The 26222-nt window shown below is 36.3% G+C and overlaps 1 protein-coding gene across 2 annotated transcripts; it reads right to left on the bottom strand.

Moving 5' to 3' along the window:
* Nucleotides 1–24547, bottom strand: UBA3 (ubiquitin like modifier activating enzyme 3). Of its 2 annotated transcripts, XM_059161471.1 has the most exons (18): nt 24449–24547; nt 24221–24262; nt 22299–22419; nt 20877–20957; nt 17271–17353; nt 14240–14320; nt 9099–9142; nt 8704–8768; nt 8244–8399; nt 7311–7413; nt 7056–7169; nt 2796–2849; nt 2058–2094; nt 1890–1971; nt 1471–1571; nt 1284–1347; nt 1109–1163; nt 1–791 (listed from the first exon to the last, which is right to left on the bottom strand). In XM_059161471.1, the coding sequence occupies exons 1-18, from the start codon at nt 24466–24468 to the stop codon at nt 703–705; spliced, it is 1392 nt and encodes a 463-aa protein (XP_059017454.1). In that variant the 5' UTR covers nt 24469–24547; the 3' UTR covers nt 1–702. The 2 variants fall into 2 exon arrangements, with proteins under 2 accessions (XP_059017454.1, XP_059017455.1); XM_059161472.1 differs by lacking the exon at nt 24221–24262 and having other exon boundaries at nt 24449–24536.
* Nucleotides 24548–26222: the final 1675 nt, after the last annotated feature.

A 26222-nucleotide genomic window follows, 5' to 3' on the forward strand; every position in this document is an offset into this window, starting at 1 on the left:
TAGACAATATATGATTTTATTAATAAATAGTGTGAAAGCATCAGTGATAACTGCCTGAGCATTAAATTCTTTTAAACATCCACGTCTTGTCTTTATATTGTGCATACTGGCCTCTATGGCACTACAAGTAAACATGAAAATAGTTCCCATATCCATGCACAGGTATTCAGCTATAATACCATTTACAAATTATTATAGACAAGGTAACCTTTGCAGTAATTAATATTCATTTGGACAACCACAATTAAATGAGTATTAAATCAAGCAAGAAATAGGCTATGTTCAACATGTTCTAGATGTCAGGGTGTAATAGTCAAGGTCATTTAAAACTTAATTTTCTTTTTTTCTTTAGAGGGACATCTTTTCTTTATGTGGGTGCTCAAATGAAAACTGAGGAATGCGTTCTTAGACCACAGTAACAAAAGTCAGACACAAGAGAGTGCTTGCCTCTTCTTTTGAAAGAAGCAATACATTTGTTCATTCTCTCTCTCCAAGCATCATTTCCCATATTACTAATGAAAATGCTTACAAGTATCAACCCCAAAATTCTGTCTTCAAGGGGAAGTTATAAATTTAAAAAAGAGTGGTTCATTATATAAAAGTCAAATTCCAGCAACACTAATGCTAAAAATGACATTAAATGTCTTAGCATCCACATAATATATTTCCATGAGTTTTCTATTATATACAAGTTTATTTTCCTTAAGAAGTAAAATGAAGTTTGAATAGTACAGTCTGTGGTGTGGTGACATCAGCAACTGCCAGTTCTTGCCCATCAACGAGTCCCAATTCTAAAATAGAAAAAGTTTAATTAACCCAAGCAAAAAAAAAAAAAGTCAACAAAAAGCACAACACACACATATACAAACTATACAGTTTTATGTCTAGATAAACATCAAAATCTAGTTCTCTTTAATCAAGGTAATACTGTATTTGATTTTTTAATATTCTAAAAGAATTAATTCTATCATTGCTTCTAAAAATATAATTACAATGGTATCACCATTTTAAAGGCATTAAAACAAACCTATAATAAGCATTTATTACTTTTACCAAAAAAAAAAAAAAACAGAAGAAACTGACTAGTAAATATATTCATTTAAAGTACCTTTCAACGTTTTGGAGAGATTTGGCCTTGTTCGTTCTTCAATAGAGGTTACTGACTAGAAAACAAAATTATTTTAATGTAAAGCACGTTAAATGAAATTAAACTTGTGATATAATTTTGTAGGGGGAAAAATACCCTAAAAAAACAAACAAACAAACAAGCAGACACTGATTACCTGTAGGTAAAGTGTTCTATTTTTTCCCTCTAATGTAGCTGTGATGGCTGGAGATTTCATCTGCCTAAAAGAATAATGAGAGAGGAAACAAACAAAAAAAGATCACTTTTTAAAAATAATTCTAGTTTTTAAAGTTTTAAAATCACAAAAGTATTTCTATAACAGAACAAAAGTCCACAACACTTACAGAGAAGCACTATTGGTTAAATAATCCAAAACCTCCTGTAGTTTAGCAGATGGAGAAAACTGAATATTTTGAGGAAGCTGACTACAAGCTGGGCAGTTTTCCTACATATATAAAACAACAAATAACAGTAGCACATGAACCAACAATAGTCTATAAGGATGAAATGAGAATCAAATTGTTTTAATAATCATACATATTTCCTATGAACAAATCTTTATGCTTTAAAGTTTCCTAAATTATTTTGCTACATACTATTTATTTCAGGTTATACTGTAAAAGACAGGAAATGAATAAGGTTCTAGAAGTTAGAAAATACTTAGGCTGTGGGCAATTTCGACCATATTGCTAACCAATAAGTAATATGTAAAAATCTAAGTATGAGTGATCAAAACAATTTTCATTAGTGTAATACTACTAACCTTTCTCTCTGCTTCAAATGTGTATGTGTATAGTCCATCTACATCATTGAATACCAAGTAATTATTAAGAGGAATATATGCACTGTAAAGAAAAATTGTTCATCTTTATATAATCGAGTCAAGTCAAAACATCAATTTATATACATATTAAAAAATGAAATCCATTACCTTGTGGCTATTTTAAAAACCTCAGTGGCACACACAGCTGAAAGGGGAGAAAATAAAGGTACTTCAACTCAATGCAAATTAGAAATTTAAAATTTCAGGGTTGTTTTTTTTTTTTAAAGGTTTTATTTATTTATTTGACAGACAGAGATCACAAGTAGGCAGAGAGGGAGGCAGAGAGAGAGGGAGATGCAGGCTTCCTGCTGAATAGAGAGCCTGATGCAGGGCACGATCCCAGGACCCTGGGATCATGACCTGAGCCAAAGGCAGAGGCTTTAACCCACTGAGCCACCCAGGCACCCCAAAATTTCATGTTTTTTTAAAAGTTAGTTATAGAGTTATAAAGCAGCTGATTAAAAATAAAGTATATACTCTCAAAAATTTAAAAATTAACAAATTTTGTATTTTTTTTGTATAATCCAAGCAACAGAGTAGCATTAAATGCTTTCCTTCCACTTCTTCAGATTAATGAGCAACCTGTTCACAATGATTAAAAGGGAAGGTACTAAAATGTCCCCTTACTGCCCTGCACTTTATGACAGAATGAAGACAAAATATATACAGATCCAACAGCTTGTTCTTTTTTGGACAGCTTAAAAATTAAACCCCCCACCCAAGAAGATATCAAATTCCTTGAACACCTGTTTTCTGAAACCAAGGAGCTGTTGAAATGTCAGTTTAGATAGTGAATCAACAATTAAGGAAAGAAAACAAAGTTAGGCAGTGGCCATTTTTCCTTACCTGCTATGACCGCATTTGTAGAAGCTACTGCAGGAATGATTCGTTTTACTACTCCTGAAAAAAATATATTGATTAAAATACAGTCAAATCTTTTAAAGAATAGGTATCTTAAATTAGACAATCTGATTATTAAATATCATTTTCCACAACTTGATTTTTCAGGATTTCAGGTCAGAAAATAGAGAAGTATAACAAAGGAATGATCTTCTGTTATATTCCCATCATTTTATCTTCAGAATCTTAAACAAGTTACAGTAGCAAAGAAAACTCTTCACTAAGCTTCAAATAAAGATGAGACAATATAGTAACAGCTAACAGTTAGAATGTTCCAAGAAGATTAAATAAGACAAAGTTTTCATAACACCTTTGTTAGTCTCCTTACTCTGATTCTAAAATAAGGGAAATGAAACCGAGACAAATTAATATCCAGTTATAGATCTAGTAAGTGATAGGAATTGCATATGAACTATACTCAGTGAGCCCTGAATAAAGTATAAAGAATAAGATTTAATTAACTTTCCTCATATAATAGTTTCAGCCATTTGATTCCCCAAAATTTACAACAAACAAAAAACTGCCCCTAGTCTCATTTCCTTATATAACATGGACTGCATGAAATATTAGTTGTACTTCTATTTCTACCTCATCTTTTCCATATCAGTATTTCACAGAACAGGAAAGAATAAAGCCCCACCTTATAGCATTGTTTTTTAAAAGCAAAACATAAATATTCCCTAACTGCATTTGAATTGTTCACTTTAGAAAACAAGAACTTCAGAAAAAAGTAGCCGTTATTATCTTGGGGTCTGGGAGAGCACTTAAAGACATGTCCCCAAGGCTTCAGGTGTAGGCAGGTTTCAAGAACCTCAGAAAAAAAACAAATAATCTAAGAAGACATGAAAGGAAGACAATGAAAAAGTATGAGAAGCTGTTTTAAAACATTAATTCTAACTATATGACAACATATAATTTCAGGGAAGGGGAAACAGGGAGGAACTAACTTCCTGATGGTTAAACTGGAAGCTCTCCAGTGAACCATACAGAGCAAGATGTACAGAAAGGAAGAACAGGTAGTCACAGTGAGGAGCAGCAGACATACTGCCCAAGAAGAGCCCTCTCATCCCCTACCCCTTAAAAAAGCTAGATTTCTCTTCCAATTTTGCTTCTGTACTCCTTGTCAAGGCTCTCAATCAATAGGCTCAAAAGTACACACTAAACCTTACTGAAAGTTACAGAAATATGAATGAGACTACATCCTGAAATGGGTTTATAGTTCCTGATCAGGACAAACTGAAATCAGCTAATTCAAACAGTTGCTACATGTGCACTACACGCCAGACTACTGTTCCAGGTGTTATGCAAAGTAACAATGAAAAAAACCTATTTGCTCTGACAGAGCTTTCCTTTTGCTGAGGGAGATTACATGCAAGTAAGTAACAAAATTTCAAATACTGAAGAGTTCTATGAAAAGAAAGTAGAACAAAATGTATAGGGGCACTGGGTGGCTCAGTGGAATAAGCCTCTGCCTTCAGCTCAGATCATGATCTCAAGGACCTGGGATTGAGCCCCACATAAGGCGCTCTGCTCAGCAGGGAGTCTGCCCCCCCCCATGCCTGCTGCTCTGCCTACTTGTCATCTCTCTCTCCATTAAATAAATAAATAAAATCTTTTTTAAAAAATGGTATATGGTAGAGTTGGCAATGACAGAGGCAGTCCATCGGAGTGGATGATCAGGGAAGACCTCAGGGAGGTCAAAATATAATTTGAGGTGAAACCTAAAACCGTAAGACCCAGCCATGCAATGACTTAGGGAAAGAACATTTCTGTAAACAGTTAAGGGCAAAGGCCCAACAGCAAGGATGTATCATCAGAGTGTAAGTATGAAATATTCTTTGCATAGAAAAACGAGGCTACCGTTATTTTTGAGGAATTATAAAAATGTCAATAGTGAATGGCTCAGAAGTCATTTTCAGTTGAATAATCAAGTAAACTGGTTAACTTGATACCAGAACAATAAGCAGCCAGCCTTAACGGGATCCAAGGAGAACATTCCCGGCCTAAGAATCAGGAGTATTAAAGCTCCAAGATGGGAATGAAGTTAGTGTTTTCAAGAACAAAGCAGGTTGGGAACAGGGGGAATAAAGGGAGCAACAAGAAGCGTCTAAGAACAGAATTTTTAAATGACATCACCAGAAATCAGTAAATATGAGGACAAAATCACTAAAGAGAAACTGCACATTTTCAAAAAGAAGACAAAGCTTATATTCTGGTGAACTCAGTGATGAACTTCGGACAAAATTTCTAGAAAGATGATCTATGAGCATCTAGCTTAGGAAACAATGATCACGAGACAGAGCATTATGATCGTTCACTAAGACAAGTCGTGCTGGACTCTGTTTCTGTGACTACTAACTTGACCACCCAGGGAAATGTGGGAAGATAGCACATCCAGGCTTCAGGAAAACATAAAGATATCCTTGTGAATAAGACAAAGAAACAGGAAATACTCAAGAAGGCCTGATCGAAAAATGAGATAAAACAAAAAAGGCCTGATTCAAATGTCTGTTCTCAGGCAGTCAATCTTGTTAAAATTTTTAATTATCTGACAAAGAGATAAAGCATTATTATCAAAACAACAAATGGAAAGATGCTGGCAAGAACAGATAAGCTGGCAGGCATAACAAGATATATGTAGAAAGAAAACAGCAGGTTTAAGAATAAACTTGTAAAGACCTATACTTGAGTATAAAAAGACAATACTAACACCCCAAAAAACTGCCAAACCTATAATGGGAAAATGTGGCTTAGCAACTGCCATGTAGAAAGAACTTCCAGATTTTAGTGGACAGTGACCTAAAGAATCAGAAGTATAGCATCAACGTGAATGACAACAAAAAACCCTGCTTTCCTTTAAGACTGCATCAATGATCAGAAGTCTATTTTTTTTTTTAAGATTTTATTTATTTATTTGACAGAGAGAGATCACAAGTAGGCAGAGAGGCAGGCAGAGAGAGAGAGGAGGAAGCAGGCTCCCCGCTGAGCAGAGAGCCCGATGCGGGACTCGATCCCAGGACCCCGAGATCATGACCCGAGCCGAAGGCAGCGGCTTAACCCACTGAGCCACCCAGGCGCCCCCAGAAGTCTATTTTAATCTTAGCGTGCTTCATTCTAGCCTAGATAAGTACGGATAATTGGAATATGGTTAGAAAAGAAAAAGAGAAAAAAAACACCAAAAAACAAAACAGGATGGAAACTTAATGTAAAAGGGTTAAAGGAACTAGAAAGATTGATGATAGTGATTTGGAGGGAATGTGATTACTGTTCTGTTTATGTAAAAGGCTATTACTTAAAAGGGAATTTGATTTATATTTGATATACCCTGGGACAATACTCAGCCCAAACTAAAGAGGGAGCCTTCTGCTCAACATACAAAATAACTGTCTTAATAGTCTTATCCAAATGTAAAAATAGACTGCCCCAGGAGGTGACACCTTCCTCTTCAATTAAAGATAAAATGAATGGTTCGCCTTAGATGACTTAGTGCCTCTTCTAATTCTAGTAAGATTCAGTGATTTCATGAAGTTCCTCCTAGTTGGGATGCCTGGGCAGTTAAGCATCTGACTCCAGGTTTCAGCTCAGGCTATGATCTTAGTTGTTGTGAGACTGCTTTGGGCTCTGTGCCCAGACCAGAGTGTGCATGAGATTCCTTGCCCCTTCCGTCCTCCCTCACCTTGAGAGCACATGTTCTCTCTCTCTCAAATAAATAACTAAATAAAATCTTTTTTTAAAAAAAATTACTCCTAGGGGCGCCTGGGTGGCTCAGTGGGTTAAGCCTCTGCCTTCGGCTCAGGTCATGATCCCAGGGTCCTGGGATTGAGCCCCGCATCGGGCTCTCTGCTGGGGAGGGGAGGGAGGAGCCTGCTCCCCGCCCCCCCCCCGCCTCTGCCTGCCTCTCTCCCTACGTCTGATCGCTGTCTGTCAAATAAATAAATAAAATCTAAAAATAAATAAATAAATAAATAAATAAAAAATAAAAAAAATTACTCCTAGCTAAGTAGTAGTTTGGATTCTGTAAAACTCTGTTCCCTCCTCCAACCAAATTTAGGACACCTGCAAACTACCATTTCCATGGTACCTTGACTGAACCTCAAATGGCCGGTAATATCTGAAATCACTTATCTGTTATTTCCTTCAGAGTATCCCAACCCCTGAAAATGGGATTATCCCAAGGTTAAAATTCATAACAATTCACTAACTTACCTTGAGTGAGTCTATAGGTCACACCCCTAATATTATATTGTGATGCCCTCTCAAGGGACTTTTGGAAAATCCACTGAATATGATCAGGATCATCTCCATCTAATGGAACTCCTTCTGTTACCAAAAAAAGCAAGGAGGGTAAGACAGAAACATGTAAACTTAAATCAGTTCATGTTTTAATGTAAAGATAAAAATGAATAATATAAATAAATATATATCTTACATAATTCCAGATTATGAAATTCAGTTTATTACCTCCAAAAGGCTGCTCCTTAGGCCACTGCAGTATCCTTACATACTCAATACAGTGTTCTGGTAGCCTGGGCATAGATGCAATGGTGCACATGGGAAAATTAACCTAAAATCACAGTTGGGTGTTTTTTTAGTGGATTTTAAGTAATGAATTATTTTAAAATGTAGCTTCTACTTAGGTCTATTTCGTAAAAGTAGACAGGAGGTTAAAATTCTTATTAGCTTTCCACTTACAAAAACAAAACATTTTATACCACTAATAATGCTTCTAAAACTAAAAGACAGCATCTGAGTCACCTTATATTTACACAGGAATGTAGATTTGTGCTACATTTACAGGGTATATAAATTTAAGCTTGTTAGATCATGAGAAGTGCTGAGTAAGTTCTCAAATATGAGCATTTTATTATGTTTACACATTTAAATCTGAAGGTATAACATAAACCAAAGCAAAAGCAAATTCACAGAGTTAAATCAATTCCAAGTAAATACTAAAAAAATCATATTTATTTATAAATCAAAATTCTAACTATTCCCTAAAGTGGGTATACAGCTTAAAGAGCCCCATATCTGGAAGGATCATTCTCATCCCTGGTATCTTTATCTCCCTGAAGCAATCACAGGCAAAAATCAAACAAGATAAATTATAGCTCTATCCCAACATTTAACTTTGTAGTGGATCCCTGGATCTCTACTCTCCAAACAAACAAACAAACAAAAAAATACAAATCATGAGAACAGAATAGTATCAGTACCATGATATTCCGTTCCTTTCTTTTCACAAATTTCTTTTCTTTTCATATTTTATCTTTCTTCTTCGTATGATTTTTAGAATATGGTTACCCCTAATTAAAAATCCTAAATATTGACTAGACTTAATAATTAGTCCTAACTCAACCCCAAGAGACTATAAAACAAATGCAGGTGCTTCTTTACCTGTGGAGGATACAGTTCTAGTGTGCATTCAATACAAGCAGTCATTCCAGGTAGAATCACCCGGGCATTTCCTTTAAAACCTTCTGTCCCCCCATCTATTAAAGGGACAATGGAGCTTGGATCTAATACACCATCTTCATAATTCAGAAGAGATATCTAGGAAAATTATTTAAAGGTGAGAGAGGGGAGTAAGAATTCAAAAGAGAAACATGCTCTCTAGAATTTCTACAAGTCAATCGCACTATTGAGTACTAGATTATCAAATCATGGGATTATGATACTAGCAGTTTATATTCTCACCTGAAAGTTAATGACTGGCACTATATCATGATATACATCTACTTAGTTGAAAATTAAATAAACTCTGATTTATCAAAAATATGGTATGGTATCCTAATTTTTGGTATATTAAGAGCAGCAGCAAGAATTTCGAAGAACCATAGAACATTAAAGTCTTTACCAGCATGCCATTTATCCATCTTCTGGCTATGATAGAGTCCAGTCCACATACAATTATATGAAATTCTATGGGAGAAAAAGCAAGTTTGGCTTTTAAAAATGCCATTGCACAAAATAATTCACTTTCTAAAAAACAAACAAAAAACCCCCCACCTCTTATTGGAATACAAACACACATAGTTCCTAATCCTTGAGTAATCCTTACTCAAGACAGCATATAAAAATGCAGCTAATGATGTCAGCTAAGAAATAAAACAGTGGCATTCTCTGTTCAGCCAACTTTACTAAAAAGCAAACACCAAGAGATGAGAACGAATGAAGAAATAGCCTTCAAATAGCTAGCAACTAAATACAGTAAGAATTTAGTGAAAAGTAAATTTCAAGTAGAAAACTTACGTCGATAGAAAGTGTCATTAAAATCCTGAATCTTGTTGAAATGTCTGAACATAAGTAAAGGAACTTAAGCTGCTAAGTTTTTAACTTATGAAGTGAATTTAATTATGCCATAAGGAATAAATTATAAAGGTACACAACAAGAATAAGCCATTAATGTTCAAAGCAGTAGAATTCAGGAAATGTGACAAAATGAACACAACCCTAATCATGATAAAACCTCTCTTGTAAACACTCCAATTACTTAGAGTAGTTCCCCTCATCCCTGAGCCCCCAGACTACATTTATGTCTCTTTTACACTCTCTACTCTGCTTCAGTTTTTATAAAAAACCATACATCATGGGAAGGCAAACTGTATGTCCTCAACCAAAGGCAACAACGCATCTTAGTGAAGGAAACAAGCATATTACAATTCCCATTTAGGCAGATGACTATAATATTCAGAACACAATTTAACATCTCGTACACCTTAGATTTATACATTATATAATAAATATTTTCAATTAAAAATCAGAATAACTGTTGTAAAGCTAATTTAAAAAAAACAGATGTTTCCACTAGCTTTTTCAGGTACAAATGTGATTTGTTATTTTTGGGGTAAGGGGAAATATGAATTCTTTGTTCCGAGTCTCTTTTTTTTTAAGGTTTTGTTTGTTTTTTTTTTTTAAGATTTTATTTATTTATTGGACAGACAGAGATCACAAGTAGGCAGAGAGGCAGGCAGAGAGAGAGGAGGAAGCAGACTCCCTGCTGAGCAGAGAGCCCGATGCGGGGCTCGATCCCAGGACCCTGGGATCATGACCTGAGCCAAAGGCAGAGGCTTTAACCCACTGAGCCACCCAGGCGCCCCCCGAGTCTCTTTTTACTCTACCAAACCCAACCAGCAGTCTTTCCCTGCCTGGAAGCCATCAAGAGAACCCCATCAAAAATGGCCGTGGGTGTTAATCAATCGTAGCATTTAATATCATAACAGCACATGTATACAAAAATTTTAATTTTTCTAATGGAATAATTTTTTCAGTAATATATATACTTCTCTAAAAGTACAATAAATAATCCACCATATATTTTTTAAAAGCCAAAATGGAGAAAAGAGGGACAATATAAAAATACCCTTATCCTAGATTTTTTATTCTGGCCTACATAAAAAGCTATAAAAAATATTCAATTCTTGCCCACACCCATTCAGGCCTCTTTTCCTTTTGAATGCTAGGCAAACAGGAAGCATAAACTGCAGCTTTAACAGGGAGGTCAAAAGAGAATAGATGCAGCCACTCTGGGAAACAGTATGGAGGTTCCTCAAAAAGTTGCAAATAGAGCTATGCTAAGACTGGGTAGCAATTGCACTACCAAAGATACAAATGTAGTGATCTGAAGGGGCACCTGTACCCCCAATGTTTTTAGCAGCAATGTCCACAAAAGCCAAATTATGGAAAGAGCCCAAATGTCCATCAACAGATGAATGGATAAAGAAGATATATATAGGGGCGCCTGTGTGGCTCAGTGGGTTAAGCCGCTGCCTTCGGCTCAGGTCATGATCTCAGGGTCCTGGGATCGAGTCCCGCGTCGGGCTCTCTGCTCAGCGGGGAGCCTGCTTCCCTCTCTCTCTCTCTTTCTCTCTGCCTACCTCTCCGACTACTTGTGATTTCTCTCTGTCAAATAAATAAATAAAATCTTTAAAAAAAAAAAAAAGAAGATATATATATATACAATAGAATATTATACAGTCATCAAAATATGAAATCTTGCCATTTGCAATGACATGGATGGAACTAGAGAGTATTATGCTAAGTAAAATATGTCAATCAGAGAAAGACAATATCATATGATCTTACTGATAGGTGGAATTTAAGAAACAAGACAAAGGATCATGGGGAAGAAAAGAAAAAAATGAAACAAGACAAAACCAGAGATGGAAAAAACCATAAGTGACTCTTAATCATATGTAACTGGGGGTTGCTGGAGGGGAGGCAGGTGGAGGGATGGGGTAACTGGGTGATGGGACATTGGGAAGGGCATGTGTTGTAATGAGCACTGGGTATTATAGAAGACTGATGAGAATCACAGACCTGTACCCCTGAAACAAAAAGAGAGAGAGAGAGAACCAGAGCAAACAGAAGAATAGTAATAGGAGGACCCAGGAGCCACACCAAGAAATTCCACATCCTAGATTTCTATAAAATACCCAAAGTTCACAGATCTAACTTTTAGAGTATGCATATTCTTCTTTTTCTTTCTTTCTATGGAGGTCTGTATTTGCCTTTTCCAACATTTACTTTGAAATAACATATATCCACAGAGGGCTGCAAAGCTAGTATAAAGATGTCCCAAGAGTCTTTGATCCAGTTTCCCCTAATGGTTACATCTTACAGGACTATAATACCAAAACCACAAATATAATATTGATAAAATAAGTATGTACAGTTCTGTGATTTAAACCACTTACGTAGATTTGTGTAACCACCACCATAAAGTTATACAACTATTCCATCCCAGCAAAGCTCTTCCTCCTGCTACCCCTTTAGAGTCACACCTCTCCAACCTCTGATGCCTACTCCCTGGCAATCATTAATTTATTCCGTCTCTAATTTTGTCATTTGAAGAACATTACATTAATAGAAACATACAACATATGACCTTCTGAGACTGGGATTTTTCATTCAGTACATCTTTGATATCCACCCAACTTGCTGCATGTTTTGTTAATTCCTTTTTATTGTTAAGCAATACTCCACAGTATGGCTATACCACAGTTTAATAATTCTCCTAGTGACAGATATTTGGATTGTTTCCAGTTTTTGGCTAATGCAAATAAAGATGCTATGAACATTCAAGAACAAGTTTAATGCAGACCTGAGTATTTGTTTCTCTGGGGTAATGCCCAGGAATGAAACTGCTGAGTCACATGGAAAGTATATGTTCAGGTTTTTAAAATATGGGTTATTTTCCAGATGACAATACCATTTTACATCTCCCACTAGGAATGGATGAGTGATGCAGTTTTTCTGTAGCTTTGCCAGGATTTTCATTACTATGTATTACTTTAGCTATTTGAAGTATATTTCACTGTGGTCATAATTTGGATTTTTCTTATAGCTAGTAATGATGAACATCTTCTCATCTGTTTTTTGTTATCTTCTTTAGTGAAATATCCTTTCACATTTTCTGTCCATTTCCTAACTGCATTTTTTTTATTGCTTAATTTTGTGAATTCTTTACTTATTCAGAATGGGTCTTCTGTCAGATACCTACTTCATAATGATATCCCATTCTCATCATTATATGTATCTCATTCTCTTAACAGGGCCCTTCACAAAGCAAAGTTTTAAATTCTAATATAGTTCCATTTATCAATTTTTTTATTTGAGGGATCATACTTTTTTTTATGTGATCTAAGGACTCTTCACCAAGCTCTACATAACAAAGATTTCCTCCTATACTGTCATCCAAAGTTTTACAGTTTTACATATTATACTAAAACCTATGATGCATTTTGAATTAATTTTTACAATTTTGAGGTTTTGAGTTAGGATTTGGGATTCATATTTTTGCTTATGGCTATCCAATGGCTCCATCACAATTTTTTGATAAATTATCCTTTCCTCCACTGAACTATTTTTATACTTTTGTCAAACATCAATTGGCCATATTTGCCAGTGGCTATTTCTGGTTTCTTCTGTTTTACTGATGTGTGTCTCTATCTCTGCTAACGCCACACAGTCCTGATTATTGTAGCTATAATAAGTCTTGAAATTATATTGTGATTTCCTCCCACTTTATTCTTTATCTGAACTGTTTTATTTTTAATTTTTTAAAAATATTTTACTTATTTAAGAGAGAGAAAAAGAGAACACAAGTGGGAGTCGGGACAGAGAGAGAAGCAGACTCCCCGCTGAGCAAGGAGCTGAATGAGGGGCTCAATCCCAGGACCCTGAGACCATGACCTAAGCCAAAGACAGACACTTAACAGACTGAGCCACCCAGACACCCCTCAGAATTGTTTCAGGTATTCCTTCACCTTTCCATATAAATTTTAGAATAATTTTGTCTCTATCAACAAAAAATTTTGCTGGGATTTTGACAGAAAATGTATTAGACTTGTATATAAATCTGGGGAGACATGACATCCTTACTACGTCAAACTGCCCAATTCTTGAACACAGAGTATCTCTCCATTTATTTAGACCTTCTTTGATTTCTTTCATCAGCATTTCGCAGTATTCAGCATTCAAGTCATATAGTCATTTTATTCAATTTACACCTAAGTATCTCCCCCTTCTTTTTTTTGTAGTTGTAAATGGCATTCATTGTATTTAAAAATTTCTCTCTCCACATTTTTACTGCTAGTACACAGAAATATAATTGATTTTTGTATGTTTATTTTGTATCCTCTAGCATTTCCCAAACAGCAAAGCTCACCTCATGAATTTCTATAAAACGCACTGGAAGTTCTCCAGATCAAACACTTCTTTTTAAAAAACATCCTTCTTAGGGGGCACCTGGGTGGCTCAGTGAGTTAGGCCTCAGCCTTTGGCTCAGGTCATGATCTCAGGGTCCTGGGATGGAGCCCCGCATCAGGCCCTCTGCTCAGCAGGGAGCCTGCTTCCCTCCCTCTCTCTCTCAGCCTGCCTCTCTGCCTACTTGGGATCTCTATCAAAAAAATAAACAAAATCTTTAAAAAAAAACAAAAAAAAACCAAAACATACTTCTTGGAAAAATAAATATACTTTGATACATGTTCCATTTGGTTAATATATAAGGAGTGTCTTATTCAGTCTGCTACTGTAGGGACACACAAAGATTAACTATAGCCAGACAAGGAACTTATAGTCTAACAAGAGATATGTAATCCAAACTGAAATTAAGGAAGGGCAATAATGCAAATAATGCAAAATAAACGACTGTATTGGCCATAAATGCTTAATTTAGAAATTAGAGCAAGAAATATTTATATAACCTTAAAGAAAAGATCAGAATATAAAGCAAAATGTCACCAGTAAGTACCTCAGTAATAAGCTTACTGCTGATGGTTTGTTTTTTGTAGTTGTTGTTGTTTATCTGTATTTTCTGTTAAATACCTCTTTTATAATAAAGAAAATACAAAGCTTTAGAAAGCTAAGTAACTTTTTTGTCAAAAGGATACGGAACTACATTGCAGTTAGGAACTCTGTCATTTAGAAATTCTGCAGCAACTTCAGCCTTAGGTCTTCCAACATCTTTGGGCCTATAGGAAAAATTATATTTAAATTATCATTCATGATATAAATCTAGATGATCTACATAATTTATTTTCAGACAGAAAAAATATTCATGGTGAGCTTGTTTAGAGGATATTTAGAAGAAACACTTTTATCTAAATTTTTTGATGAGTGATTGGTCACAAATGTCAATGCTTACTGATGCTCTAAATGAAGTATTTATAGGTGCTGACAAGTCTAATTATTTCTTAAATGTAAATATAAACAATCCCCCCACTCCACCCCAGAAAGCATAACAATGGCATGTTTCCTGGCCACTTCCCACTGTGGCATTTCCCAGTGTAAAAAATTATCCCATACCCAGAGCCTTCCAAATCTGCCCTGAACCCCAGAACCTCAAGGTGTTAACTATGGAGGTCTTGGCTGAAATAAACACACAATTCATTCTAGGGATACAAGAGCCTTCGTGTATCCTCTTCCCACGTGTGCTGACTAAACAGTAAATTTTATGCCCCAAACGAGACCATAAGCATGTTTTGAAGAAATAATGCTGAAGACATTATCCAAAATTGCAAATGATGCCAACAATCCTAAGAAACTAAAAACAGAAGACCTCAAAAGGTTACTCCTAGATAAGAACCATTGCTATAGACAGAAAGGGACACAGGGAAGTCTCTCTTCTTATTTCAGTACAAATGGTATTTTCTTTCATAGTACTTCCTCATTCTCCTCATAGAAGTAAGTTACTTCCTCATACATACAGTGCTTCATTACTACTTTTCCACAACATATTTTTTATTAGATACAGAGGTCTTTCATACCCACTAGACTATGAACATTTGGAAGAAAGTAACCATATTCTATTTCTTTATAGTCCTTCAGATACAAGCACAGAATACTTTAAATGAAGATTTAAAAAAATGTTACTAATAAAAATTACTTTTTATTTAAAATTGGAATCTTAAAGAAAAATAACGGATCAATTTTCTTCTCTCCAATGAAGCAGTATGCTTTTTAATTAAGATTTTATTTATTTATTTAACAGAGTGAGAGAGATCACAAGTAGGCAAAGAGGCAGGCAGAGAGAGAGGGGGAATCAGGCTCCCTGCCGAGCAGAGAGACCCGATGCAGGACTTGATTCCAGGACCATGAGATCATGACCTGAGCCGAAGGCAGAGGCTTAACCCACTGAGCCACTCAGGTGCCCCAGTGTGCTTCTCCTGATTCAAAACTTCTGATAAGAGTTTTATTCTGACTTGTCCTGTAACTAGACTCTAGTTATAGATCAAGGAACCTGATTTCAGTACTGCATTTAACTAGTCTGGACAGAGCACTTTGGGTAAAAGGAATAAAGGAGACTTTCAAGATTCTTTAACATTGTGGATTATATGTGCTTCCACAGCAGATCTCAAACAAAAAAAACTCCTAGATGGCTTCTGTGGAGACTGCTAATTTACCTTTCCAGAATTAAGGGATCAGATTGTTCCACCTAAAAACTGCACTTTGAACAAAAGGCCTTTCACAGGTATCATCTTTGCAGGACACCTTGTCCTAATTGCTTAATCTTGAAAACAAGTACCTGCCCTGAGGGCTGCTCTGAGATTAAAACAGGTACTATAGATGGAAGAGTTTATTACAACTAATAGAGTTTACGAATATAGATGAAGAGTTTACTACAACCCAAGCACTGAACAAATGTTAACTATCATTGTGATTTTCAATCAGTTTTTTAGCTACAAACTAAAGGGCATGGCTTATTATCAATAACCAACCAATTCAGTGTTATCTTTGTTAGAGCATTCATATACTAAAATGTGTCATGATCCACGAAGTTTCAGAGAAGGGTAGTTTCAAGGGTTAAAAATTAAACAAGATAAAGCCTAAAAAGGAAATGTAGAGTTCATATAGCAATTACAACACTTCCTTAACTTGACTTTGACCCATCCTTCAACCTCTTTATTATCTTCTACAAAGACAGGTTTCATGCCTATCCAAAAATTTAAATTTACCTTCTCTGCTATCTGAGCACTTTCTGCTAATAACCTAATAATCTAGAAAGAAAAATAAAAAGTCCTTATCCCTCCATATGTGTAGTTCTTTGACCAATGACACTTCTATCTGAGCTCGTCAAATCTCTAAATGCTACAGACTAAAATTCACTAATGAACCTCTCCTCACCTCTGCATATACGGCCTACCTGCAGTTTTAAAAGTCATTTCTAACAATCCATTCCCAGATGCCTTCCATATTTCATGTTCGTCTAAGGTAATAATCCCTTTATTTCATTTCAACCGCTCCTGGGTTTTCTCTCCTTAACTGTCTGTTTTCTCTTTTTTTCCGTAAGAAAGTTCAAACTCTCCCACAACTTTATTGCCCTGGAGTCACCATACAATTCTTGGCCCACCAGTCTCCACCAATATATCTCACAAGCGCCCAATATTCCAGCTATCTTTTCTTTTGAAATCAACAGGAGGAAAAGAGCCTCGCCCCAAATCACATAAAGCATTTGGAAATCTCTTTAAACACAACAAAATCATGTATTTGTTTTTAAAACTAGTTTCACCAGAATGCTCACAATTTTCTTGCAAAATTTTACCTAAAAAAGAGAGTGGTAGTTATTTTTAAAATAAAATTACTGTTATCCTCTTGGGACGCCTGGATGGCTCAGTCGGCTAAGCCATTGCCTCCAGTTCAGGTCATGATCCCAGGGTTCTGGGATCCAGTCCCACATCAGACTCCTTGCTCAGCCGGGAGCCTGCTTCTCTCTCTGCCTCTGCCTGCCACTCTGCCTGCCTGTGCTCTCTCTCCCCCTCTCTCTCTTTGACAAATAAATAAATAAATAAAATCTTAAAAATAAATAAATAAATAAATAAAATAAAATTACTGTTACCCTCTCATAGTTTGTAAAAATTATTACTGAGATGCATTCAAGTTCAAGTTATTATCAGAATTTTAAACTAGTATCTTAAAACTTACCTAAATAAAAACTGCCTATTTAGATTGGAAACATCTATAGTGTCCATGTCTATAACATGAATCTGTCTAAAACCAGACAACGCCTGTGGGAATAAAAAACAATCCAATTAAGCAGAGGTTTCCGCACATTTGAAATTTTAAGATTTGTTTTTAAGGTAGCCTTGGAAATTTATAAATGCTCAATAATAAGTTCTACAGAATTGTATTCAACGGTTAAAGTATCTTACAAGGTATATAAGGTATTTAAAATTTAGGGTTCTTGTAAAAGTCAAAAATGTGTAGCTACTCAGTTTTAAATAGTCTATAATCAAAAGAGAACAACTCAAAATTTCTACAGTTGTTTTATAATCCCATAAACACATTTGTAAAGTTTGTTGCTTTGCTGCTGCTGCCAGATATTTTAAGTTTACTAGTCTTACTAATTAAATGAATTTGCTATTCTTTTTCAGAATATAGTTAAAAAGCAATTCCTACAAGTTTTATCGTAGTTGACGTAACATTAAGTATGTTACAATTCAGAAATAACTATTAGAAAGTGTACATTATCAACACACATATGTATGTAGCACATGAAAAAGGAATATCCTAAAAGTATTGAGTCAAGAACAAGCAATCAAAAAAGCCAGGGAAAAGCAACAAACTGTTGCAGTACAACTAGTGCTCAAATTTACCAGAAGCAAAAGATTAAAAAAAAAAAAAAAAGTATGAATAATTAATCATGTTTTTCTGGTTTTGGTCAGTTAAGTAGTCAAGTTAAATCAAGTGTCAATAATTTCCCTACTTTTCAGCCCCTCCTTACAGCAAGAGATCCTCCAAAGCTGTCCATACATGCTTTCTCATATTCCTAGCTCACACTTCAACTTAACAAGCTTTCACTCCCACCACATCGCAGAAAACTGCTCTTGTCAAGGTCATCAGTGATTTCCATGTTACTATTTCCAATGACAATTTTCAGTCTCTCTGATCTTACCCACCTAAAGTATCTGGCAGTGTGTGGATCAATTCCTCCTCTATAAAATAAATTCCTCACTTGGTCAATATACTTGTGAGAAATCTGAACACTAAAAATTGGTTTCCAGTTCACCTCACTCAAGAGTTTTCCTCCTACTTTACTGGCCAGAATTTGGAGTGCCTTTGTGCTTAATTCTGTTCAGTGCTGGTGATCTCTGACAATCTTGTAAGATAAAGCATTGTCTAACAGACACCTCAAAATTAAGTTTCCAAAACCAAACTCAATCGTCCTTGCTCACCAATACCACGAAATCTATTCTTTTCCTAGTGTCTCCCATTTCAATGATGCTAACCATCTTTCCAGTTGCTCAGGGAAAAAACCTTGTCATGACATCCTTGGCTCCTCTCTTTCTCTTATTTCCCATAACTAATCCACTAGTGAATCCTGTTAACTCCAACCTCAAAACATATCCATCACTCACAGACTCTCACCACCTCCAGTGCTACCATCTTGCTCCAAGTCATTGTCACCTCTTAACAACCATCCAACCAGCCTCTTAGCTTCCTGCTGTTTTCCCTTGAGTCTTTTCTCCACACATCAGGCTCAGTGAACCTAGTTAAAAGTCAGATCAAATCAACTCATCTGCTTAAATCTCTCCAGTGACTTCCTGACTCAGACAAATGGCAAAGTTTTTACAGGAGCCTCTAAAGCCCATATTCACTCTGAGCCCTTCCATCTCCCATCACTTCTTGATATCCTGTTGGAAACTGCTTCCCCTTGCCCACTTCTGCTTCAGCTATAATGACCTCATTTCCTCCCGGAACATAGAAGTCATGCTCCCACTTCGCATATTTTGTACCTGATGGTCCCTCTGCCTAGAATATTCTTGCTCACCTCTCTACTCAAATAGCATCTTTTTGTAAACCACTTCCCCTCCCTCCAGGATACCTATCTTCTATTCTTCCTTTCCCCATAGCATTTATTACTATCTGACATACTATGTATTTTACTTGTCTTTTTCCTTCCATAAGACCCCAAAACACAAACACCTGGCAGTACTTTTCGATGCTGTATCTTTAGCTTTCAAAATGGTACCTGGCATATGGGGATGGGGGATTCTGTAACTATTTGTTCAATCAACAATATTAATGTCATATTCTTTTTTCAGAATGAGCTTTTGGTGGGAGGCTTACAACCAATTCTAAAAAAACATGCACATCTCTCATATATTTATGTCTGAAATAAGCAAAGTAACAAGTGGTAATTGAAAAGAATTAGTTTTCTTCTTTTAAGACATTACAATGCAATAAGGCCATTCCTAAAGTTCCTTGACAACCTATTCCTCAGAGCTAATCTCCAATTAATTCACATTTAAATTACTATATATCACATGTGCAAGTCACAGCTTCATAACAGAAAAAGTTGAGCATTAGGGGATTTTAACATAGAATGCCTGCCAAAACTACTACCTGTCTTCCATAAATCTTTCCCTTCTAGAATTCTTTGGTACTGCAAGGGTTTTTATGTTTGAGAAAGTTCTGTCATTCTGGCCCCACATCTCACAGTATATCATACATAATGCTGTTTATTTGATATAAGACTTGTCTCTCCAATGAAATTTCAAATTCATTAAGGACATGGACCATGATGACCTAAAATCCCTTCAGAACTAAGCAGAGCAGTTAAGTACCAAGAACTGTATTAAGTTTCTGCAGTTTCACTAACACTGACATTAGTGTTTTCTTAGCAAAATGAATGTAGCTGTTGATATTTAAATTACAGCCACAAGGCCAGCTTCGTAGGTCCCTCATGTGGTTATGTGACCTGATTCATTGTCTAAGGAGCTTCCTCTATTTCCAATTTTCTACACACCAGTGAGAAGGCTGACATACAACACCTTTAAATCAATTCTTCTCCTACCCATTTTTATTAAATAAACCAATAAAGCCTTATAAAAAGTTATTTGTAGTTACGAGAAGTCAGTGAAACTATTAAGTCACATATTATGGATTTCAAACCAGTATAAAAAAATAGCTTCTGTAAACAGTACCCCCTCTCAAGATGATATTCAGTGAAAACAAATTGTACAAAAAAAAAAGTTTAGCTATTCCAAATTTTATGTTTAAGTCCTGTAATGACCTAATGGTTCAGTGAAAAGCACACTTGACTAAGAATTAATGACCTTGACTAGGTTCTAGGGATATCACTATTCAGAAAAACTTATCTCCCTCTATATAAAATGACAATATTCTATCCACCTAACTGGGTTATTTTGATCAATATAAGAAATAATTCTTTGAAATTACATGTTAAAATGTGAATTATCAGTTTTGTTATTAATGTCACCAAAATTAATGACTGCTATGCAAGAGGAAGCACAAATATTTGTTTGATAAATATCAGAGAAGAAAACAGAAGAGTTTTCTATCAATGACTTTACAGTTGAGGACTTCAGAGTGTAAAAAATTCCAGTTCTATCATTATGTTAATTACTATCTCAAATTTGACCTGCTAAATTTATCTAACAAAGGCTCATAGGAAAAAAGGTTAACAATCATAACAAAAAATTTCCTAGTAATAGAACAGAAAAAGAAAATGCTTTAATTGCCACAAGAAGAAAACAAATAACATATATATGTATATATATATATTACCAGATTTTTCAGGAGCTCACATCCTAAGCCACCAGCTCCAATGACTAGAACTTTACATGTATCTAACAAAAACTGGAGAGACTGTAAAGAATGAAAAAGCATATTAAAATCTGGTTGATAATAACCATAAGTATCATCAATAAGGCAATAAACCATAAAACACTTTCTGAATGAAAAACCCAAGTAAGGATAAAGAGTAGACTTTGTAGTTAATAAATTATTTTAAATTTATGAACAAGGTGGGAACAGAAATTCTGTAATCTAATGACTTCAGAGGGTTTCAATTTTAATGTTTTTAAATTGACTTTTATGAAATTAGAAGGTTATTTCCACTACTATCTTAGTTAACTAAGACTTACCTTGTTTTTAATTTTGAAAGGGGATGGAAAGCAAATTTATTTAACTGACTTGCTAAAAAGAAAAAAGTGTAAAAACCTTAGAATAGAGGCTCAAGCATGCTCAAGGTGTTTAAAGGTCTAAAAGTAAAAAGGTAAGAACAATAATTTGCTGCTTTTGAACACAGTGACGGAAACTTACAAAACAGGAGATGATGGAAAAAAAAGATAAAACTCTTAGAAAATTGTACATCAGCAGAAATACAATTTAAAACAATGATTTAACAGCAGTATCTTAAATTTTATCATGCCAAAAAAAAAAAAAAAAGCAAACCATAATACAATTCAGAAGCACAAGAAAACATGGTGGAGTATCCAAAGAAACACAAAATACTTTAAATTCAATCCAAGATTAAAGGAGAAGAAAGTTATACTGATGATACAAGGAATGAAACCCAAGAATCTGTGCCTTAATTTTAGGAGTAGCATAATACTGCTACTTCAAAACATCTGTTCATAAACACAAAAGACATAAAAATTAACTATAAAGAATATATTTTCTACCTTGCAGTAAAATATAAGTTGTATGTAATTGAACATTTGCCTTATGTCAAACACTACCAGTCCAAAATTCTATCCCTCTATTATACAGAAGTCACATAATTTTTAACATGCGATTAATTATTTTCAATTCCACGTAAGGATGCTCATTTCAACTAAATTTCAAAATTTAAGCAAGCATATCTACATTTCTATCAGATTTAATTTCTCATAGTACAGTTAAAAAGGGGAACGTGTCTCAGAAGTCATTTAAAACTAATTCTCAGTGAAGTAAAACTTAGAATCTTAAATGAGATTATGAAGTTATTTTACTCGAGAATTTTCAACATATTACATGAGAAACATGAAAATGACTCAAATATTTGTCATTTAAATATAATCAACTACAAATATTCAAATATTTAGTATTTCAAGGTAACTTGTATAATTATTAGTTTTATTAAAGAGCAAACTAAAAAGAAAGCATTTTATTATTTTTGAAATATAAAACTATTAGAGGAGTTATTTAAAAATAAATGTTTCTCACTTCAGTGCTCGGTTCGAAATCAGGGTGTGTGAAGGGTCCAGATCGCTCGAGGAACTTCTTTACATGGTTCCAGCGACCTTCCCAGTCTCCAGTGTCCCCACACCCACCATCAACAGCCATTCTGCACAGAACACAGTAAATTCAGCTGCAAAGATCAGTAGGAAAAAGCCACACCTATAACTATTATGGTTTCCCCAAATGAAAAAGTAAGCACACCAGACCTGCTCAAATAAAAAGGGAAATATCAATGTGGTTATGCTTATGCTTTTAACTTTTTTCTCGGCTATTATCTAGTTTATTTAACGTTAAGAACTACATATGTTGATGAAATAAGTCCACATGTTTCTGGGATCTTAAAGCACAAGATCAAACTTGGGATATTATTGGTCAATTGGTGAGAAATGGGCTTTTCTACATTTGGAATTTACAAAAGATCACTGTAAACTTCCCTAGTTTGTTCCAACAACACACTTGGATCAGGGAAAGAAAAAAAAAAGAAAACAGAAACTCCACTTTCGGAATAGTGATGCTTCAAATCTAATATAACTTATGTGTCCTTTCCAAGTTTGATTTTTTTTGATGAGAGAAACATTCACACATTTTCCCCTGAAAGAGATCCCAATTTTGTTTCCACTCAACACAAAAGTTTGGGGTTATAATTACACTACAGATAGGCATTACCACCTACAAACTTTTTAGAACATACAACTGAATAAGGACGGATTCCCCTAACAAAATACAAAATGTATTTTCTAACAGAAATGTATTTTTTACTTTCTGCAAGATTTATGTTTGGTTGTGATTATTTTTAATTTTCCAAACTTCTTGTAATCCCAGTTTCTACCTCCAAATGTACTAGTAACAACCAATTTTTACAGAAGGGGCAAGTGTTGCCTAACAATCAAGACCAGAGCACTGGACGTCCAACTGGGTCTGGTTCCACAACAACATTGTAACTTTGCGCTGATTATTAGCAGCTCTAAGTCTCATTTGGAGCTACTCCTTAAGGTCCGAACAAGGATAAAGAGATAATCCACACAGAGGCCTTAGTACAATACCTGACATAGAGTAACCATGCAAACCTTTACTGTCATTTTAAGCAAAAGTGGAAAGGAAATGAAAGGTGGGAAGGGATTCGTGAAATTAACTATCATCCCAATCCTTTTGCAACTGAAATTAAACTTTCAGAGGGAGATACGTGAAGACTCTTAAAGCACGCTACTGGGAACTGGCACAGAAATTACTAACGCACCACACCCACTGCAAGAGGACCTTCTACCCCTCCCCTGTAGGGAGACGAAAAATTATGTGGCGTGGGAAAGGGTAGAAAACACTGCTTAAATCTGTCTCATCAGCACAAAATTAAATACCTGATAAAACAAACAGGGTGTGTAGTAAACGGGGGCAAAATAAGCTCTTTGTGGAGTCAACATCCTCCCTTAAGAGCTAATTCTTTGGCAAAAATGACTGAAGTGCTTAGGACGGTACCTTACACTAAAGTTCTCCTAAGAAGTTTGCAATTAATACTATTGTCTCCGTGTTTACGAAAGGCCAAAAACGGCCTAGTGTCCGTTTCATGAGTTTAATCACAAGGTCACGGCTATGACAATTTGGGGGTGGAGGAGGGGGTGGGGCTCAATGGTCCTTCCGCAAGACCTTTGGGTCAAGTACCACCCCCGCGGGCCGGTGCCGGGCCTGCGGCGGTGGACCCCCGGCTCCGGCGCCCGCCGGGGATAGAGACAAGGAGCCGCCCGCCGAGCCCCTGGGGCTCCGGGATGGGGGTCAGGGGATGAGGCCGTGCGGCCTGCGCTCCGGGTGCTCCCCTCCCAGCCCCCCGGGCCCGCTGCGGCTGGTCCCCTAGGCCTGGGGTGGGGGGAGGCGGGGGTCCCCGGAGAGGGCCCCGGCCTCCCGGCAGCACTAACTTCTCAGCCAGCAGCTCCTCTATTCTCCTTCTTTTCTTCTCCCTAAAAGAAAGAGAGAATAAAAGAAGGGTCAGCATCACGCTACACATTGGGCGCCGCGAGGGGATGGGGGGGCGAGGGGTCGGGGCGGGGGGTGGGGGGACCTCGGGTGGCGGCGGCGACCGCCCACCGCCGCGCTCTCTCACAACCCAGCCCGACCCCGCACGCCTGCAGAGCTCTAGTACTTACGGCTCCTCGCCATCCGCCATATTGTTCTCCGCCTCTTCCCAGGAGCCCCCACGGCGGGCGGGCGGAGGGGCCGGACGAAGCGTAGGGGCGGGACCAGCACGGAGAATTGGAAAGGGACGGGGAGGAGCGGAAAGGGGAAAGGGGGCGGGGCATGAGGAAGGGGTGGGGCTGACGGCGCCGAGGCTCCCCTGGGCTCTAAAGCTTTTTCATGTAATTATAATCTTGATTAACTGCACTTAATTACATAAATCTTACCCAGAGCACAACATTATTTTGCGTGAAAATATACGCATAATACCCCATATTTTTATACAATTTACGTGGTAATTAACAATTATAAAAATGGTATGTTCTGTGAAAAAACTCCTTGGAAGAGCCGCCCTTATGCTGCAGAGCGTCTCTCTGAGGCTAAGCATTAGAGTAATTTTCACCTTTAACTTTTCAGGAAACATTTTTGCATAAGAATACGCACTCTGAGAATAAAATCTAAATCAATTTGTAGTGATGGGATGGAGAGATTATTATTTTCTTCCTTTGTGAATATTGAAGGTAGTCTTTTTAAAATGTCCCATGATTCTGTCAGATAAGAAGTTCAGCAGCAATGGAACCGAATAGGAAAAAAAAAACACTTTTTTTATGGGGAAAAAACATATATTTAGATAAACGTACAAAGAAAAAAAGCACAAAAATTAAGGAATAATTTAGAACACCTATAATCTCATCACCTGAAGATATATGATAAAATTTTGGACTATTTTCTTCCTGGCAGACAGAAATAGATAGATGAAAGTGTGTGTGTCTCGATGACTGGATACAAAAGTTCATATTAAAAAGAATAAATAAATATATATATATATATATATATATATATATAAAATGGGTGTGTGTGTGTGTGTAGTCTTTCTTGGAGCTGGAAAAAATGAGATTTAGAGTCAAGAAGAACAGTTTAAATTCTTAACTCTCCACTTATAAAACTATGAGAGTTTGAGGAATGTTGGGTCTTCATTTGTAAAATATTTGCCTTGTAACACTGAGAATTGAATGAAATACAGTGATTCTCAAAATACAATGCCTGATCAACCACTTGTTAAATTGTTATAAATGCAAGTTTTCAAGCCCCATCCCCAACCTTTTGCAAAGCCCTGTATGATTCTGTGCAAAATAAAGCTTGAGAACCACTGACATGGAGTTTTGTAAAACCTAATGGGTACTCAGTAAATGTAGCTGCTGTTAATAAATTATGATGTTGTCTCCTCTTTGTCCTTTATTATCCCTCAATCAGGTTCAGTTCAATAGCACTCATTGAGCTAAAAGTTAGTGCCAGGCAGTAAGTGGGAGAAGACAGAGTTCACAGTCCACAGTCTGTAGCAGGAGACACCAGCCACTTTCTTGGGTCACATGTCTCAGTAACAACAAGCCAGAAACCTCTTTTTTTTTTTTTTTTTTTTTTAATTTTGCCCAGGCTACTCAGCCCATAGAAACCACGGAGATTAAGCCCTTGCTTTTCAAAACAGGCTCAATGGGTGGGGCCCAAGCAATGTTACTTTCTGATCAAAAGGAGACCTTCTGATTAACAACAGTAAGCTACACACACACACACACACACACACACACACACACCCCTTGATAAAAACCAACAAGCGCCTTAGAGATCATCTAGTTCAAACCTACCCATTTCATAGACTGGGGAACAGGGTGTTGATGGACACTGAAGAGGCGTGCAAAGGCATCTAGCCCTTCATCTATGTGCCTTGCGACTAACACCTAGACTGCT

Source organism: Mustela lutreola, chromosome 2, assembly GCF_030435805.1.
Source record: "Mustela lutreola isolate mMusLut2 chromosome 2, mMusLut2.pri, whole genome shotgun sequence".
Classification (NCBI taxonomy): Eukaryota; Metazoa; Chordata; class Mammalia; order Carnivora; family Mustelidae; genus Mustela; species Mustela lutreola.

Bases quoted from the DNA above. Each gene is read 5' to 3' on its own strand.
- UBA3 (XM_059161471.1), bottom strand. From the start codon at position 24,468: ATGGCGGATGGCGAGGAGCC. The intron at 1,972-2,057 runs GTAATGGATTTC...TTTTCTTTACAG, and splicing joins GTTTTTAAAATAGCCACAAG to TGCATATATTCCTCTTAATA. The intron at 1,572-1,889 runs GTTAGTAGTATT...TTATATATGTAG, and splicing joins CATTTGAAGCAGAGAGAAAG to GAAAACTGCCCAGCTTGTAG.